Source organism: Mauremys mutica, chromosome 7 (assembly GCF_020497125.1).
Source record: "Mauremys mutica isolate MM-2020 ecotype Southern chromosome 7, ASM2049712v1, whole genome shotgun sequence".
Taxonomy (NCBI): domain Eukaryota; kingdom Metazoa; phylum Chordata; order Testudines; family Geoemydidae; genus Mauremys; species Mauremys mutica.
Window position 1 is genome coordinate 90,264,382 of NC_059078.1, and position 19,499 is coordinate 90,283,880.

The 19,499-nt window shown below is 43.0% G+C and overlaps 1 protein-coding gene across 1 annotated transcript; it reads left to right on the plus strand.

Annotated features, from left to right (window-relative positions):
• Positions 1–1,846: 1,846 nt before the first annotated feature.
• On the plus strand, positions 1,847–17,037 carry CISD1 (CDGSH iron sulfur domain 1). The gene is made up of 3 exons (XM_045025948.1): positions 1,847–1,985; positions 9,911–10,116; positions 16,653–17,037. The coding sequence occupies exons 1-3, from the start codon at positions 1,955–1,957 to the stop codon at positions 16,740–16,742; spliced, it is 327 nt and encodes a 108-aa protein (XP_044881883.1). The 5' UTR covers positions 1,847–1,954; the 3' UTR covers positions 16,743–17,037.
• The last annotated feature ends 2,462 nt before the right edge of the window (positions 17,038–19,499 follow it).

Sequence of the window (19,499 nt, forward strand, 5' to 3'; positions counted from 1 at the left end):
TACAGTTTATTTGTTTCCCTAAAGTGTGGTTGTACTCTGGAAAGCAGTATTGCCAAATGCAAGCATTCTAAAATTATGAGACAGGTCCTGCCAAATCATGGGATTTTATAAATAAAATATTTCTGGTATTTATTTATTTTTCTGGTTTTTGAGCCTTTAGTGGTATTGTTTACAAGTTTTTTCTGCAATCCTGAGATCGAGAAACGTGCTTTTTAAAAAAATTCAAAGCTGAAATTCTCAGTTAATAATGTAACTCTAGGAATGGGGATTTAAATATAGTGAGATACATGACAAAATTGTGAGTTGGTAACACTGTCACCATTTTTCTAAACAGATCTGCTCCCCACTCAGTATTATCTGATTGCTTTAGTTGAAAAAGTACGTTTTTAATGTTTTACTCCTACGCCTTGCAGAGCCACCGCAGCTAAGAGAGACTGATGTATTCTCTTTCTTTTTATGCATCATCAATAGACTTCTTTACTTAGTTTCAATCAGTTACACTTGTGCAAACCCATTGACAACAAAGGGGTTACATAAACATCACTGTAGCATAGTTTGAAGACACTGGATTGCACAAATGGCTAATTTGGCTTACAGATCCCTATTACTGATGATGATGTGTGAGAAAGAATGAATCTGCTTGATTCTCAGATCCCAAGCTGAATTTGCACAACTAGCAATTAGAAAAAAACTTCTTAAACGTGTAAACTGAAGGCATTTGATATGGGAATTATTCCACAGATGCCACTTTTCAAATAGAACTCTACTGCCACAATACAATGAATACAAAATTGTTACAGAAAATATCCAATGACAAGTGAAAATTCAATGCTACATTTTACAATGGTGGATGTGGGATGATTAGTTAATGTTTGTCCAGCACTTACTGCAGTGCTAAGTATTATTATCATTATTATTGATAATACCCATTAATTGCAAGGCCACACCATTGCATTTTTTCTTTATAGGAGCTCCTTATGAATCTGTGCTTCCCACCCACGCAGGACGTTTGCAAGGGGCCTTCATAGATGTTACAGCCCATCTCAGTACACCTCTACCCCAATATAATGCTGTCCTCGGGAGCCAAAAAGTCTTACTGCATTATAGGTGAAACCGCGTTATATGGAACTTTCTTTGATCCTCCGGAGTGCGCAGCCCCACCCCCCGGAGTGCTGCTTTACTGCATTATATTGGAATTTGTGTTATATCAGGTCACGTTATATCGGGGTAGAGGTGTATTTGGGAGGGGACTTGTATGAATGCAAGAGTCTCTTTCTTGATCTGTGGCTGACACGTCATGATTGTGTAGGGATAATGTTCCCAGGGGACCCATATAGGTGCAAGGACAACCCTTGTCCCACTTCTTACAAGCAGTGTTGCTAAAACTCATGGGATTTTATTGCAAGTGTCAGAGTGTTTGGTGTTTTCTTAAAGCCCAGCTCCTAGAGTCAGGTGAGAATCTCAGATGTAATTTTCAGTTTCTAGGTGGTGGAGAAAAGTCTGAAAACGGGACCCCCTAAACAGCAAAAGCCTCATACAATGAACCAACGTGTTACTTTAGTCTCATGCTTTCCAGACTCCTGGCTCATGCTAACAGAGCACTTGGGTAGGGAGGCTGCACAAGAGCCCACGGAGGCCTCAGGTCCCTCACGCTTGCAGGGCAGGGGTGCAGGGCCCTCTGCCTAAAATCCTGGTGTTTGCAGGCGCGGGGCACGGGAGCCCGTTTCAGTGTCCACGCGCAGGCGGGACGCAGCAGGATCCCGTTACCTCGCGGGGTTGACCTGCGCAACTCGCGCGCCTTCCTCCGCGACCCAGCAGCACGGCCCCTTTAAGAGCAAGGCCCGCCGCTGCTCTCGTGTGAGCTCCTGTGCGCACGCGCAATTGCGTCTGAGCAGCCTTCGTGCCCTCTAGGCGTTCGGGAGGCCGGTGGCGAGGAGCGCAGGGAGCGGGAGCAATGGGGCTCGGATCGAACTCCTCCGTGCGGGGTAGGCGCGCGCCTGCGGGCAGGGGAGCAGCGGCATGGTGCGCTCCGCTGGGGGTTGGCTCGTGTCTGCTCGCCGGCTTCACAGCTCACTTCCAATTGCTCTGCTCACCCCCTCCACCTTGGGGCCCTTCCTGCTGGGGCAAGGAGTGTGTCCACCAATCCGCCCCTGTTGTTCAGGAGGAGCCTGGCTACGATCCCTTATCCCTCTATCTTGCAGGCCATTGTAATAGCCGTGCAATAGCTGGGTGGCTGTGTCGTGGTGCAGTATCACGATGCAGAGGAAGCGCTGACTGATCCATAGGAAAGGGACCCATTTGCAAAAGGGTCTTGATTGCTTTGCAGAGGATGGGGCTCCCCTGGGAATTGCAGTGACCTTCACAGGCTCTCTTGTGCGGCTGACACCTTCATGCAAGAGTTTATCCCCCAAGCTTCTGATAACTACTAGTAAATCATTAATCCAGCAAAATGGTTACATCCGCTGAGATCCGTGTGTGTTTTTTTTAAATAGTATCTAGAAGCCCCAGGATTGGTCATGCATGGTCGTAGGTGCTATGCAAGCATAGCAAACGCCTTCTCTCTTGCACACCTGCTTTTGCTTCTGAGCAGCCCTTTGGTGGGAGTTCTCTTACTAAAGAATCCTTTGAGTACATTTCTTTTTCTTCCTCTGACCATGTTCCTTGTAGTGGATGCTTGGCTTCTCTGCTGAAGACTAAGAAACTAGTGGCTGATTGATCTTCTCTAGAAAATCCCAGACTGCCTAGTTTTTAAATTTTAATTTTAAATTTAAAATGTTGGCATTTCTCTAGCTTGTAGGATTTAAGAGCGGCATTTCTGTTAGTGGCCATTAACCTCACAATGTTATTAGTGTCATATTCTAGAGCAGGGATTCTCAAACTGGAGGTCAGGACCCCTCAGGGGGTTGTGAGGTTATTACATGGGGGGGGGGGCATGAGCTGTCAACCTCCACCCCAAACCCCGCTTTGCATCCAGCATTTATAATGGTGGTAAATATATTAAAAAGTGTTTTTTAATTTATAAGTGGGGGTTGCACTCAGGCTTGCTATGTGAAAGGGGTCACCAGTACAAAAATTTGAGAGCCACTGTTCTAGAGTAACTCAGCAAAAAGATGAGGGAACTTTCTTATAGCTACAGACTTAGTCAGTAACCAGTGCTTACTATTGTGGATTGTTGACTCATACTGCAAAATAACAAGAACCTTCCCAAAAGTGAATAACTCAGTAGTAAAGCTGTAGTAAAATATAATTCTTGTATAACCTTGGCCATAGGGGATCATGTGACTGGGTAGTGTTGATGAGCGGCCAAGTGAAGGTACTTCACTGAGAGAGATAAGCCAGTTACATAATAGGTCTAAAATTTGGGATTAACATGAAAAGCTTTTGGAAATCCTTAAACTACTGCGTAGTCTAGTCTGTGATTTAGAACAGTTTTTAAATAATAACATAGGTGTCTACAGGCATTTAAAATTAAATGTGATGCAGTGTTGTGTTTTTTTCTGGTCTTCGTAATCCTGGTTGAGTCTTCTATGTAATAGTTAAATTAAAAACTTTTCTTTCAGTAGTCTGACTTGTTTCTTAAAGTAGCTTTCACAAGTAAGCTTTGTTCTTGTTCAACCTTCATACATCTAGCATAGGGTCTCTTAAGTAGGCTGGTGCAAACTCTTAAAATGAATAAATCTGTCTACTCAATTTGTTTCTTCCCCTCTGCAAATACCCATGAAAACAAACTAGTAGGTATTAGTAGTGATGAGAACTACTATAATGATTCTAAGAATAAAGTGGTGAAGTTCATGGGAGTTTAAGTATTTTTGGTTAGCATTTAAAACTAATTATTTTTGATGTGGAGGGAGGTATGGAGAATGGCTTTGGGTGGGTGGAGTATATGAAACTAAATTCCTTTAATTTGGAAAGGTGAATAGTGCTAAATGTGACTAAAGACCAGGCAAACACATTGAGATTAGAAGCCTTAATTAGTTAGAAACTTGTTGGATACAGCTCTTGTTCATAGGATGTAGCTGAAAAATTAATCTGTGATGAAGATAACAGTGACAAGTTGCAGAATCTATTCTTGATTTTGTTCTTTGTAGTAATGAGTATAATAAGCAATTAAGTGTAATTGTGCATAGTCAAACCAATCTATGACCATTGTGTGGGATGCCATGTGAGTGTGGAAAAAGTACATTTAATGATATTAACATGAGGTTGTAATCTAATTCAGGAATGTCCAGTGTGGCTCTTGAGGGCAAATATGGGTTTGATTACACTAGCACTTTTTTCTGGTAAAACTTTTGTTGGTCAGGGGTGTGTGTTGGTGGTTTTTTTTTTTTTTTTAAAGCAAAAACAAAAGCACCCCTGACTGACAAAAGCACCAGTGTAGACAGCCATGTGCTGGTGGGAGATGCTCTCCTGCCAACATAGCTGTGGCTGCTCATTAGGGATGACTTAATTATGCCCTCAGGAGAGCTTTTTTTAAAGAAGAAAAGTTGTCCTTGTAAAAGCTCTCTCCTCCTCCCCCATTCCTCCCACCCCGGGGAAGTGCAGAGCTGTTTCTTAGCTGCTGCTCTTTTAAACCGGGACCAGATACTGCAGAAGCAAAGGACATGTAGCCTTCACAGGAGTGGGTAGGAAAACAGAGAGAGCAGGCTGTCCAAAGCAAATGGTGCAAGAGGAACTGGGCTCATGGCAAGAGCACTAGGAAGAGGGTAAGTAAAAGTCCCATAATAGAGGTAGGAATGTCAGGAATATGTTAAGTGTTAGCATGTTTTATTCTCTAGGATTAGAATGAGGGTCTCCTACTGTATCACGTGATTGACATCTCTTCTAAACCATAAACAATGCAGGCTAACCAAGGCTGAAATTCTTAGTCTGAGGGCTTGGCTACACTTACAAGTTGCAGCGCTGGGAGTTACAGCGCTGGTCATGCAGCTGTGTAGGGCCAGCGCTGGAGTGTGGCCACACTGACAGCTACCAGCGCTGCAGTGTGGCCACACTTGCAGCACTTTCCAGTGCTGTATTGAGAGGTGCATTGTGGGCAGCTATCCCACAGAGCACCTCGTCCCGTTTTGGCGCCGTTTTGGCGCTGAGTATTGTGGGAAGGGGAAGGAAGTGTGTGGGTCATTCCGCTTCCTGTTCCAACGCCCCGTGGTGCATCGCTTCACATCCCAGCATTCTGTCTTTCTGGCAACGTTTGGCGCCATTGTGAGTGTCTTTCTGCTCTGTGTGTGAATCGCGATTTCTGTGGGAAATGGAGCCCGAGCTGCTGAGGACTGTGCTGATGAGTGTCGCTAGCACAACACGTTTGGCAGTCGAGCTATTCCTTCAGCTCCAAAGTGACAGTGAGGAGTCTGACGATGATATCGATATCGATTCTCCTGCCGCGTGTGACACCAAAGTGCTTGTGGCATTCACAGAAATGCTCAGCACCGTTGAACGCCGCTTTTGGGCTCGGGAAACAAGCACTGAGTGGTGGGATCACATCGTCATGGAAGTCTGGGATGACGAGCAGTGGCTGCAGAACTTTCGTATGAGAAAAGCCACTTTCATGGGACTGTGTGCTGAGCTCGCCCCCACTCTGCGGCGCAAGGACACAAGATTGAGAGCTGCCCTGACGGTGGAAAAGCGGGTGGCTATTGCAATCTGGAAGCTGGCAACTCCAGACAGCTACCGGTCGGTCGGGAACCAGTTTGGTGTGGGAAAGTCGACCGTGGGAATCGTTTTGATGCAAGTTTGCAAGGCAATTAATCGCATCCTGCTAAGAAAGACCGTGACTCTGGGGAGCGTGCAGGACATTGTGGATGGCTTTGCACAAATGGGTTTCCCTAACTGTGGAGGGGCGATAGATGGGACGCATATTCCTATTCTGGCCCCCCCCCACCTGGCATCAGAGTACGTTAATCGTAAGGGGTATTTCTCTATGGTTCTCCAGGCGCTTGTGGATCACCGCGGGCGTTTCATTGACATTTACACAGGCTGGCCTGGAAAGGTGCATGATGCACGCATCTTTCGGAACAGTGGCCTGTTCAGGAAGATGCAGGCAGGGACTTTTTTCCCAGACAGGAAGATCACAGTAGGGGATGTCGAAATGCCCACTGTGATCCTTGGAGACCCCGCGTACCCGTTACTGCCTTGGCTCATGAAACCCTATACAGGGAAGCTTGACAGGAGCAAGGACCGGTTCAACTACAGGCTGAGCCGGTGCAGAATGACTGTGGAGTGTGCTTTTGGGCGTTTAAAAGCCCGCTGGAGATGTCTGTATGGGAAGCTAGACTTGGGGGAAAGCAGCATCCCCGCGGTTATATGCGCTTGCTGTACCCTCCATAATATTTGTGAAGGGAAGGGTGAAACATTCAGTCAGGCATGGACCACCGAGGTTCAAGTCCTGGAGGCTGAATATGCACAGCCAGAGAGCAGGGCTAATAGAGAGGCCCAGCACAGGGCTACAAGGATTAGGGATGCCTTGAGGGAAGAATTTGAGGCTGAAAGCCAACAGTAATGTTTGCTGCCTTGCATGGGAGTGAATTGCACTGTTTACACTGTTATTCTATTATCCCTAATAATAATATGATTTGCAGTGCCTCTTTCTTTACTGGGCTAAGGTATCTTTAACTATCTGCTATAATAAAGACTGTTTTCAAAGCCAAGAATTGTTTTATTGAAAAGAAAAAAACTTCCTTGACAGACAGACAGACACACAACATTTCATGAAAACAAGAGGGCAGGGGTGTGGGTTGGTGAACTGTACAGTCACAAGTTTGCATATGTCCTGTCTGGAGTGCTGTTTAACGAATCCTGCACTTCAGGGTGCATATACTGCATGGTGATGGGGGTTGAGTGCAGAGGGTAAGGGTGGTGGTAGGTATCAGGGCTGGTTGGTGAACGTAGAGGTGTTGGAGGCAGCTGGTGGTGGTAAGAACCTGAATGCTGGGGAAAGGCGGTTTGAGCTGACATTGGGGCACAAGGCAAAAAGCTTTGGGACGGGGGGGGCTGTGGGGCAGCACGGGACTGCTCTGCCTGCATGGCTACGATAGCCTGGAGAGAGTCCGCTTGGCGCGACAGGATGTCTAGCAGCTGGTTTGTGCTTTTCCTCTTTGCCACAGCGTTTCTACGCCAATGTCTCTGGCGGATCATGCTTTCCTTCTCTCTCCACTCCTTCAATTCCTTTCTTTCTGTAGCAGAGTGATGAAGAACAGTTTTCAGCATGTCCTCTTTGCTCTTTCGGGGATTTTTTCTCAAATTTTGAAGCCTCTGTGTAGTGGAACATCTGCTCAGTCCAGTAGTCAAGGTCACTGTAGAAACCCAGAAATGACAACATTTAACAGGGGCAGCATTGTATCCACTATCTCCAGACATGAATTGTTACACTGAGGGAGTTCTCACTTTAGCATTCTTTTACCACACGCATAACACGACAGAAGCCACGAAATGGTGAGTGAGGGGTGCTTATAGAGGGAGAAGTGGGGCTTGATTGATAGAGGGGAGCTGGTTGCTTCGGGTAATCTGGAGTGATAGAGGGGTTGAGTGAAGATGCAGCTGCAGGGGTGATCTTCACTATCTCCCTATCTCTTCACTAAAGAGTCTCCCAACATTTTTCACAGGAGTTAATCCTGCAAGATGTCTCCCTGCTGCGAGTCACTAGGGAACAGCGGGAGGCTCTTTTACAGCAATGTGGATTCCGCCCGGGACCCTACGCGGCTTGCCTGTGTTCAGAAATGGTCCCCCCCCCCACTCGCAGCACAGTGGCGCGGACGCGTCAGCGTGACTGGGACAAGGAACACAGTGGCTCTGCCTATAAACCTGCGCAGGCATATTGCCCACGCTCTGGCTGAAACTTTTGCTGAGATAACTGAAGCAGATTACCGCGACGTGATAGACCACATCAACGGGCTATTCTAGTTTGGCATGCATGCAGCCATAACCCCCCTTCCTCTCCAGAAACATTTCCACCCAGAAAATAAAAGCCGCTTACCGTTAACCCGCTCCTCTGCTTGTCCTTCTGCAACTGCTGGCTGCTGCGATTGGGTACTTTCCTCCTGGCTTGAGAAGAGCTCCTGGCTGCATGCCCACTCTGGGGTGTCTTCCCCCATCCCAGTAGCTTCACTCGCGGTTTCCTCCCTGCCGCCTCCGCCTCCTCCTCCTGTCCCCCAGCCTGCTCAGAAGTGTCCATCGTTGTCCTGGGATTGGCAGTGGGGTCACCCCCAAGTATCTCGTCCATCTCCCTGTAAAAACGGCAGGTCGTGGGGGCAGCTCCGGATCGGCGATTCCCCTCGCGGGCTTTGTAATAGGCACTCCGCAGCTCTTTAACTTTCACCCTGCATTGTAGTGCATCCCGATCATGGCCCCTATCCAGCATGGCCCTTGATATTTGCTCAAAGATATCGTAATTCCTACGGCCGGAGCGCAGCTGTGCCTGCACAGATTCCTCCCCCCAAACACTGATGAGGTCCATCAGCTCGCCATTGCTCCATGCTGGGGCTCGTTTGCCACGTGGAGGCATGGTCACCTGGAAAGATTAACTGATTGCACTCCACACCTGGCTGCAGCAAACAGGAAGGAGATTTTTAAAATTCCCGGGGCATTTAAAGGGCGGGTCACCTGAGGCAAGAGCAGTAGAGTGCAAACTGATGAGCAGAGTGGCTGAACAGGAATTCTGGGATACCTCCTTATTCCCTGGAGGACAATTAAAGCGCTGGTGAGTGTCCACACCTGCTGAGCAGCGCTGGATCACCAGCGCTGCACTCCTTATACCCCTGCCGGGATGGGTTTTCAGCCAGCGCTGCAACCAGGGAGTTGCAGCGCTGGTTGTGCCCTGCAAGTGTGGACGGGGTGTAATTGCAGCGCTGGAAAGCCTCCACCAGCGCTGCAACTTGTAAGTGTAGCCAAGCCCTGAGATGGCTTTGGTAGTTATAGCATAGTCACATGAGTGTCTTTTAAATCTGTGGAAAGAACCTTGTAGATCTCAGATGCTCATCTGATTTATGGATGAGCAATTGAGTCAGACAGTGTTTACTTATACAGTAGGAGAACATCTGAGTGGGACTGATCCCTCAAATTGTCCTGCTGCCGACTTTGTGTGGAGGGAGTAACTCCTGCCATTTCTAGAGCTGGGTGTTATGGCAACCAGGCAGGAGAATTCTGTGACAGTTGGGCAGAAATTCAGGGTACTTTCAAGTGGAAGACACAAGGAAAAAACCTGAAAACAGGACTTTAAAAAAAAAAAAAGTGGATTAATTGCAGAGAAGGAAAATGATATCAAGTGAGGCAAAGAAGAGTGCAAAGATGCAGAGATGAGCATAAGATAACAGAAAAGTGAGAAATGGGGAGAAAAAACATTTGTTTATATAAACAGTATATTTGAGAAACTCAGGACTTTAGTACAGATAAGACAGGAAGAACTTGTTTTTTTTACACCCTGTGAGAAAATGCAGGTTCAGACTAGTAATGTTTATATGGGAATTTAATCTTTTAGCTTTATTTCGGTTCCCTTTAAAAAAGTAAATTAAAAGTATCACAATTTTATATTTATAATGTAAAATCAGTTCCTCTTGTGCCTAGTGCCTAGCATTCACTATCTTTAATGAAATGTATTTAAGGGAATACTGTAAACCAGTTATGAACAAAATTTGGCTGATTTTGTTTGTAGAGCTGTGTTGCCATCATCAGTGATAAAGATGCGTGAGCAAAAAATAAATGCAAAGCCATATTAGTTCAATTGTCCCATAGGCTTCTCCTGTTTAATAGAAAGGGACAAATTAATTGGATGGGTGTGGGGAAAAAAGGGATTTTATTTTCAAAATATTGTATCATAGTAGTAGAACGGTCCTCTAAGCACAAATATGACTCTGGGAGCTAAATTGGCAAAACCTTAAATGGAATATTTCATTCAATCTTTCTTTTTTATCTCTTGCTCTAGTTGAATGGGTTGCTGGAATCGCATTAGCTGCAGGAGCAGCTGCTGTTGGATATCTAGCATACACAAGATTCCTCTCTAAAGACAAATGCTGCAAGGCAATGGTAAATCTCCATATACTGAAAGATAACCCAAAGGTAGTCCATGCATTTGATATGGAAGATCTGGGAGACAAAGCTGTGTATTGTCGTTGCTGGAGATCTAAGAAGGTGAGAGGGGGGAAAAAATTAACAAATATTTACAATGTGCAAGAATCCTCTTAAGCTCTTCTCAGTTGTATTATTTGATACTTGATCTGTTGAAGATAACAAGCTATTATTAATTTTGAAGAATCTACTGTAGGAGTGAAATGTAGCAATTATGTAATCTACAAAACTAAAATGTAAAACGCATGCTGTTGTAAAGCTTCAGATTTTCTTGTATACTGCATAAATGGTTTTAATAATAAAGGAGGGTGTTCAAGCCATTGATTCTGCAAAATGACCATGTAATTCTAGAGATCCTCATAGCTGGCAGTATCTAGTAATCACTCTACTAGCACAGGAACCCAACACTTACTAGCTGACAATACCACTGTCCGTGAATCAGTGATATCTGTCTGTAGGCCTAAATTATTGTCAGCATCTCCTGTAGATAACATTGGAATAAGTGGGAACTCCAGATTTTTTTTTTTGTTGAGGTCGAGCTATTCGTATAGCTCTTTAATTGCATGTTATGCTCAAGGAGTTCATTCATCCTTGTGTTAGAGAAAGAAGTGGAGGTGGGGAGCGGGAGGAATTTGTAGAGACACAGTTTCATTATTAATGTAGCATGCTGGGGAATATAAAGACTAAGGAAGTTTCTGATTTGGCTCAATGTGCTACTGGTTCTCCTACAGTTTAAAATCCATAATGAGTGGTTAACAAGGAACCAGGGTAAAACCACCAAAATCAAGTCGTAGACCATCAAACCGTTATTGAATAATCACTTTCACTGCCAATCAGGGAAGGAAGCATGAGGGGTATTCTACAGCTAGTGCCCCAATTTTCTGTCAAATAGCTATCTCTCTTTGTCTGTATAGACTTCAGTGTATTCACACATTGAATCAAATCTTCTGGGGGGTCAGACAGGGGCTTATATGGGCTAGTAGGGGAGGATAGACTGGGACAGGGCCTGAATGGGTGGAGCCACAGTGGGAGGGAGGTGCAGAGCCACATGGGGACGGGCAGGCTGGACTGAGTGGGAGAGGCTAGGGGTCAGCCTAGATCTGCATGGGGGAAGCTCCTGAACAGTCCCTCCCTGTTCTTCACCCTCCCCCCCAAACAAAACCAAACGACCAAAAACCTTGTTCCATACTTTTCCCACCCATACCCAGCAAGTTCAGACCCAGGCTCCTTCCCAGATATTTACTTCCCTCTCCTTCAGCTCCTCCCTTACCCCTGACTCCCCTCTGGCCTTTGCACTGCTTCTCAGGGATGTGGAAAATACAGTTCTGTATTGTTTAAATGAATTATTACTCAGTTTGGTATTAATATACCTACTAAGGAATCTATTTGTCAAAACATTTCCTGAATCTTTTTTGTTGTCTGTATTGTAACAGACATACTTGCTGACAAGTATTTTGAAATAAATGACCAAAAATAATTGAAACTGATGCGATTATATTGTGGTGTTCTGACAAGTAAAATATGCAGAATTTTAAAATATTGTGTGCAGGATCTTATTTTTTGGTTGTAGAATTAATTTTTTTGGTGCAGAATTCCCTGAGAAGTGTGGTGTGTGTTTTGTTTTGTTTTTTTGCATGTATTTTGGCTTGGACTAATTTGCTACTTCAGTTTGAGTCATGAGCAAGTGAAAATGAAGCTGTAGTAGCATGATGCTTGCAAACACTATAGGACAAGGTGATGTTCACGAACATTTCTGTGGACTTGAGGTTTTGTAAAAATAGCCTTTTGCAAATCTTAACTTGTGCCAGACTTGGACAAAGCAAGAAGGACAGTCTGTTCTATAGACTCAACTTCTAGTGTCACTGGATAGTTGTCTCCCTGCCTATTCAATTGTCTTTTCTGCTGAGGTAGTTATCACAGTTGTCATCTTTGCTGGTGGATTTTGTGATGTGGACACTCCTGCTGGGCGTGGTATTAAGATAACAAAACCAAGGTCACTGAACAACCACTAAATGTCAACAACTTCCAATCACAGCCCATTTGAGCCAGATTAAAAGCAATGATGTACAAGTAAAGGGCCTGTTGTTCCTTTAACAGTCTTCTGAAACCATCTGGTCTCTATCTTGACTATCTACTAAAACAGAACTGGTAGATGAACAGTTTTGGGGATAGGGGATTTAAGTTGCACTGTTCCTGCCTGGCAATTTTGTCGTCCTGCCCCCAGCACAAGATAACACAAAGGAAAGGTCATAAAACACAGGCAGGGGGAGGGAGGGAGGGAGACCCATCTGTGTCTATTTCTAGTTCTGTTACTGACACCTCAAGTCTTGACCCAGTTTTAAAAAAGCCATTATTTACATCGCCATCTACAAATCTGTCAGCAAAGCTTATCTTTGCATCATGGTGCTACAGTCCAAAGCCCATTACGGTTAGTCAACTCAATAATTCTTTGCAATCTAAAGTGTTGGTTATTTTGCTAGAGAATGTGAAGTCTGTGTCCTGGTTAGCTTACTCATTCTTCAATGTTCTTTCACTTCCATCCTAGCAAAAAGATAATCTGTGGTACAGTCAAGCTGCATATTAAAGTTTGTGGGGAGGAAAAAAATTCAAAGCAGCTTTATATAACGCAGGGAATTCTTGGGTTTCTGGTGCAGCTTGAAAACTTCATGCTATTTTTTTCCTCATATGGATAGATACATACCTCATTCAGGCTAATTTTACAATGTCAAATTACACTGAGTATCTAATGTTATTTCTTAACATCTGAATGCAAACATCATGTTTATCAAAGGTTGTATTAAAGTTGTTTTGAGTTTTAACTGTATTTTTTCATTTTATTTTCAATTTAATGTTCTCTTCCCCTCCCCCCCCCCCAATTCTTCTCCTTTGATCAAGGTCAAAAAGATACATCTGTTGAAATGGAGTTAGTTTTTAAAAATGAATTGGGAGAAGTTCCTGGAACTGGTCCTACCTTCTCGTTACAATCCCATCATTCTGGGACTGTAACTTTCCACAGCGAAGCATGCAGGAAAGGGGGCAAGATACAGAATAGTATCCCTCAGCTATGCAGAGGGAGACTTGGAGGGAATAAGATGGGTGGAAATAGTTTCTAGGAGAAGGGGAAACCTGAACTCTCAAGCGACTTAACACGGAGAACTTGTGCCCCTGGAAGAATCTGGTGGGTGGGGGGAATCCTCCACTAGGATTACAAGGGAAGTTCTTGGTGGCCTTAAAGGACTCCAAAGACATTTTCTTAAATCAACTTCAGCCTTCCACAGTTTTCCCCTTAAATATAGTTGGTCTCTCAGATATGCTATTAGAGAAGATTTAATTAAATTATCCTCTGTTATAAATCACTCTATAACAAAATACTAAATCGTCTCAACTAGTAATTGGTGGCAGATTTATTTATATTGCTCTTGTGGATGATAAATTAGATAACCAGTGGAGTATATTGGAATATATTTATCCTTCATAATTGATTTTCTTGACCCCAAAATATTTTGAGGTCATATCTCTTCACATACACCTCTAGTCCAATATAATGCTGTTCTCCGGAGTCAAAAAATCTTACTGCGTTATAGGGGAAACTGCGTTATATCGAACTTGCTTTGATCTGCCAGAGTGCGCTGCCCTGCCCCCCCTTCCACCCCCCCCCCCCAGGAGCGCTGCTTTACTGTGTTATATCCGAATTCATGTTATATCGGGTCGCGTTATATCGGGGTAGAGGTGTACTTCATATGAACTTTCTGCACTTGGGTTAGATCACATGCAAGGGTTCCCATTGGCTCTTTAATTTGAGGCTATTTGTACCTTTCCATGACCGAAAGGTGCAAAGTAACAGCAAGTGTCCAGTTGTGCAAGGATGCATCCGAAGAAGTGAGCTGTAGCTCACGAAAGCGTATGCTGAAATAAATTTGTTAGTCTCTAAGGTGCCACAAGTACTCCTGATCTTTTTGCGGATACAGACTAACATGGCTGTTACTCTGAAAGTTGTGCAAGGATTTCTCATCTAATGTTAGCCTGCCACCCAAGCCAAACCCTATGAGCTCACAATACGTAATTAGGGGTTTGGCATTGGCTTCATTTGGGCTCAACTGAAAATACAACTTTTCATTCAGTAAATAAATGTAGTATAACTTATAGCATAGCACACACTCTTCCGGTAATCTAATATTTTCTACTTTTTTGTTCAAGTATTTAATTTAATTTTTTTAAACTAAGAACTCCAAAAGGACTAAACTATCGTTTGGTATTCACTCTAGAATTTAGTGTTATATCATTACAGCTTGAAATGGTTTTTTTTGACCTTCTGCCTTCCTCCTTTGTTTTCACTTTTTCCTCTTTGTCAGCCTGCCCCCACAAACATCAGACACTTTTTGTTTGCATTCCTCTCCTGATGTGGATGATGCTTCTGACTTCAGATTAGTTAAAGGGTGGAAGTTCCTTAGCTGTTGTGCACACACCCCATTCAAGATTTCTTCTCCCTCCCCACCCCCCCTTCTGCTGCTGTACTTGTAGTGCATGTGGATAACTCTCTCACATCAGCCATCCCAAGCTTCATAGTTAATGAAGCAAATTCAGTGGGAAGGAGCATCTCAGCACTGGACAATACTCTCCCCCCCCCCCCCCCCAATCCATCCATTGGATCCTAAAAACTCTAATATGGTCTGCTTAATTCACAAGGCATAGGACAAGTGCTGTGTGGTATAGGGGTTTACTGTCTACAGTATTTCATAATATCAGTGGTGATAGAGAATAAAGGAGGGGATTTTTTTGGGTGTGTTTTGTTCTTCCTCTCTCTTGGGTCTCTTAGTGCAGTTGCTCTTCACTACCAAAGAACTGTGAGGGAAAACTTAAAGGATGTTAAACTGGATATACTGTAATCGAGCTTTATGGTTGAAAGTATTCCTATGCTGTACGTGTCGGTGACATATATTTAAGTTAGTATGTCATGTTACTGTGATATTTATAGTATAATGTTTAAGTGCTTAAATATCCTTGTGGTTTACTAAGGGGATGTTTACATTAGCCTCTTTTTCCCCCCCCCTTTAAAATACCCTGTCACTGGTGCAGTTTGATCAGTGTGGGGGAGCATCTAACTTCTAAGAACATTATTCTGCCAAAAGTGTCTTGTGTAACTTGCAGATACTTCCTTGGTTATGATTTCAAAAAGAGGAATGATAAAAGACAGATTTGGAGTCGTGTCTCCCCCCCCCCCCTCATGTTGTGCTGTTAAATCTAGGTTTTTAATCCTTCTGGTTGAGTGAGGGGTGAGGCAGGAATTATTCTTACATAAGACATACCATAGTGTTGGTGAAATGAAAAAACAAAATTTCATCTAGTAGCTTTGGGTGAATTAATCAGCATTTAATCAAACACTTTGGTTGCCTTGAAGTTTTGCTGAGTATTAGTCAAGTCAGTCAGTAACTGATTTGGTGGTAAAGAATTTTATGATGCAGGAATATTAGTCTTTAGTTTCCAAGTAAACTAACCATTTGCCACTTGCAGCATTGGTTATTGTCATTCTGCAACTATCTCCTTATCAACTGTTTAACAGTGTCACAGTTAAAGAGGATCTGGCTTAACTTCCCTTGACTTTGATGGATATTTGCTCCGGCACAAGAGACAGCTGTTGGGAGGTGGTTAAACAGCCAAGTTGCTACACCTAGCTAACAGAGTTCTGCTGTGGGTTTTACTTTAGGTGGAATGTGTCTTATTTCCTCGATATAGCAAGAAATAATTTAAAGATGGCCACTTACAGAAGTGGGGATCTAAAGGTTTTTACCAGATCTACACTAGAAACTGTTGCCAGTATAGCAATGTCCAGATCTCCTGATTTTATAGGGACAGTCTCAATATTTGGGGCTCTCTTATGTAGGTGCCAATTACCACCACCCCCCCTGTGATTTTTCACACTTGCTATCTGGGCACCCTAGCAATGTCAGTAATCTCTTAAACAACCAAACAAAACCCTAGTGTAGATGCAGTTATACCAACAAAAGGACTTTTTTGGGGGGGGGAGGGGAACGGTATGGCTTAGGTCATTTGGGGAACTGACTAGCTATACTGGCAAAAGAACTTCTGTCAGTATAAGCTGTCTCCCAACTAGGAGGGTTTGCTGGTAGTGATACTGACAAACTTGTTCTAGTGTAGGCAAGGACCTACTTTCCTTCCTTAAAGGAGAGGATCCAGAAACTGAGACTCTTGTGCAAACCTTTGGTAATCTTCACTGCACTCCAGAGCCCTCCCTATGGAATAGGGAGTGATGTGGAGGAGCTGAAAAGGAAGTTTTGAGGCCAGCATAGACTGCTTGTTTCTGACTAGGGTCTGAGATTGGAGCTCCAAAGTGCATTGTGAGTTGGGGTTCTTTCCCTAGTTATAGTGCTCCTGTACATTACACTCACAGGTAATAATGAACACTTAAATTAATATTTGTTAGACATGTTTAAGTTCTTGCGATAACACATTTGAGGTATCACTTGCATTGTAAATGTATCTTTACCATGTGAAGCCATTTTCATAATTTACGGATTATATTTCCTTCTCACTTAGTTTTAAATGCGCCCATTCTTTAATACTGTACTTTTCTTTTTCAGTTTCCACTGTGCGACGGTTCTCACACAAAGCACAATGATGAAACTGGGGACAATGTTGGGCCTCTGATCATCAAGAGAAAGGAAGCATAAACTGGATGGTTTGAGGCTATGAATTGTCACATTATCCGCTTATTTGTAATTGGAGTAAAGATAAGTTCTGTCTTAGTCATGTCACTGAATTTTGGGTGTGGTACAAAGCAGGCTCCAGCATGTATATTTCATGGTGCTTGCCTTGTTTTAAACACTACATATGTATGTTAAATACTCATGTCTTAAGGCTATTTCTGTCTCATGAACTGTATGTACATTTTCATTAAGTATGAAATTAAAGTGACAATTGTACTCAGAACTGTATGAAGATAATATATTAAATTATTTTCAAATACTTGTGTTCTACTGGAAAACTATCTTTAAGTAAAACAACAAATTCCTTAGTGAATAATCTTTAATCTGAAACTACAGACTAGGTGACTGACAGTCAGATGCAAATGAGATTCTGTTGAAAAGGCATTAATGGCAGAAAAGGAATCATGGTGCCAAGTGCATGAAATGTAACTTACCATATCCACAAAGTGTAGTGCATACAGTGATTAAGAATAACATGCTGTTTAAGACAGTTGTACATTACAACATCAATAAAAATCCATAAGAACAAAAAGGCTTACTGTAAGAATGTACCAAAAATTAAGTAGGTAGGGTCATATTTACTGCAAACAGGCCATTACTCTACTAAAATCAATGGAGTTACCCCAGAGTTGAATTTAAACCTTTTGTGTGTGGTATTTAGAGTTGTAGAACTGTCTTTTTGGGGGTGGGATAGGGATTAGGAAGGGGTGTGTGTACATGAGACTGGGTTCTTTTTTTAAAGCACAACTTTATATGCCAGAGAGTGCCTTATTAAATCTTCCCTATCAGGGCATGTTCATAAAGTCTTTCAAAACTTCAGCTGCTGGTGGTGGTTTGGCACACCTCTTATCATTAAAATTTGCTTCCCATTACACATATGGGACAGATGAACCATAAATTCAGTTAACTGCATATTCATCCCCACTTACACAGATAGACGCAAAGCATTTTCGAAAAGAAAAGCCCAGGATTTGGATTAGAGGAGGGAGTGGGGGGACAACTTCATATCAGATCCAGCTCTCATAACACAGTGAAGAGTGTTTTGCAACCCTGACGTACTAGTGTCCAGAAAGGGGGTGACTATCGGAGCTAGGGAAATCTGCCCAGCATTGTTCAATAGGACAGAATTTTAACCAAGGTCCTGTATATGCCCTCTATCTTGTCACTGAAGTGGATCTTGGAGGGGTGTGTGTGATGAGATACAAAGTAGCAACTTTGGGGACAGGGTGTCATAGGGCTTGGCTACACTTACAAATTTGCAGCGCTGCAGCAGGGTGTGAAAACACACCCTCTGCAGCGCTGCAAATTGCGGCGCTACAAAGCGCCAGTGTAGTCAAAGCCCCAGCGCTGGGAGCCGCGCTCCCAGCGCTGTCCGTTATTCCCCACAGGGAGGTGGAGTACGGACAGCGCTGGGAGAGTTTTCTCCCAGCGCTGGCGCTTTGACTACACTTAGCGCTTCAAAGCGCTGCCGCAGCAGCGCTTTGAAGTGTAAGTGTAGCCAAAGCCATAGAAAAAATGCAATAGCCGGTGGGCCAAATCCTGCACTCAACAGAGATTGAAAGGAAAGAAGTTGACCCAGAGTGAGAGGTGTTTTAAGACTTCAGCAGAGGTGGAGTGGAAGCAAATTAACTAATTTCTATCTGAGACTACTAGGTGAAGCTGTGATCGATAATGTTGTTTCCACCTTCTTTTCCTGTTTTGCCAAGTAAAGGTGTCAGATACATGCATAGTAAAAGTACCAGCATCAGATAGATAAGGGTAAAGAAATTCCACAAAACAGTGATTTTTCATCCAAAACAGGAGTTGTTAGCTTTAATGAAAGTATGTCACTGCAGAATTAAGTTTCTTTATTTCTCAAATACACAGTAGGACTGACATAGTGATTATCTGCCTAGTAGAAAATACAGGTGTTGCACTCAGTACTTTTTTCTAAAGGACAGTTACTTTGTAGCTACACTGTACCCAAAAGATTACTATAGCTAAAAACTTGTGTTCATGTCAAGTAGTGTGGAAAGAAATAACAGAATTAAAACCTATATTTGACTGCCACTGAACGAATAAAATGCCATTGTATGTTTTATAGACTGTTTCAATAATTCAAGTTCAGATATTTCAAGATGAGTCCCCTAGTTGTAAAATTACTTCCTGGAGTCTATCAGTAAAATATTTCCTTTGTTTTAGGGTAAGGGGAGTTAATTTAGTAAAAAGCTTTTTGGGAAGATTGGCTAAGCCAAATTCTATACTGCTTTACATTCTGTGCATTTGTATGAAAATAGAGCAGTCTAAAGAAATACCATGTTTATTAACTTTGCCATAAAATGATTAAATTAATACTTCAGTAGCTTGATGCAAATACAGCAACTTCTTAATGTGCTTGCCACCAGCTGTTACCTCTGTGGTTCTTTTGAACTTGGTAATGAAAAGAAATACTAAGTGAACTTATTTGCCGGCTATCCTGTCAAACAGAAGTGAAAAACACTATATAAAAAGAAAGTTACCCTAGTTTATAATCAGGAAACTGTGTGAATGCTTCCCTCCTTTTGTACTGTATTTGCTTTTGAGTCTGTCTTTGACATTCTGCTCACATAACTGAGGATGAAAAGTGAACTGTGGCTCTAAAAACTGTTTAGTGGCCATAAAGAATGTAAACAGTGCTATTGTAAAGTTTTGAGATTATATTGTAAAAGTAGTTTTCATACCCAGTCAAAAGTCAGGTCTGTC

Excerpts from the sequence above, each read along its gene's own strand:
- CISD1 (XM_045025948.1), top strand. The coding sequence starts at position 1,955 with ATGGGGCTCGGATCGAACTCCTCCGTGCGGG. Across the intron at positions 1,986-9,910 it reads ATCGAACTCCTCCGTGCGGG|TTGAATGGGTTGCTGGAATC; the intron begins GTAGGCGCGCGC and ends CTCTTGCTCTAG. Across the intron at positions 10,117-16,652 it reads GTTGCTGGAGATCTAAGAAG|TTTCCACTGTGCGACGGTTC; the intron begins GTGAGAGGGGGG and ends TTTCTTTTTCAG.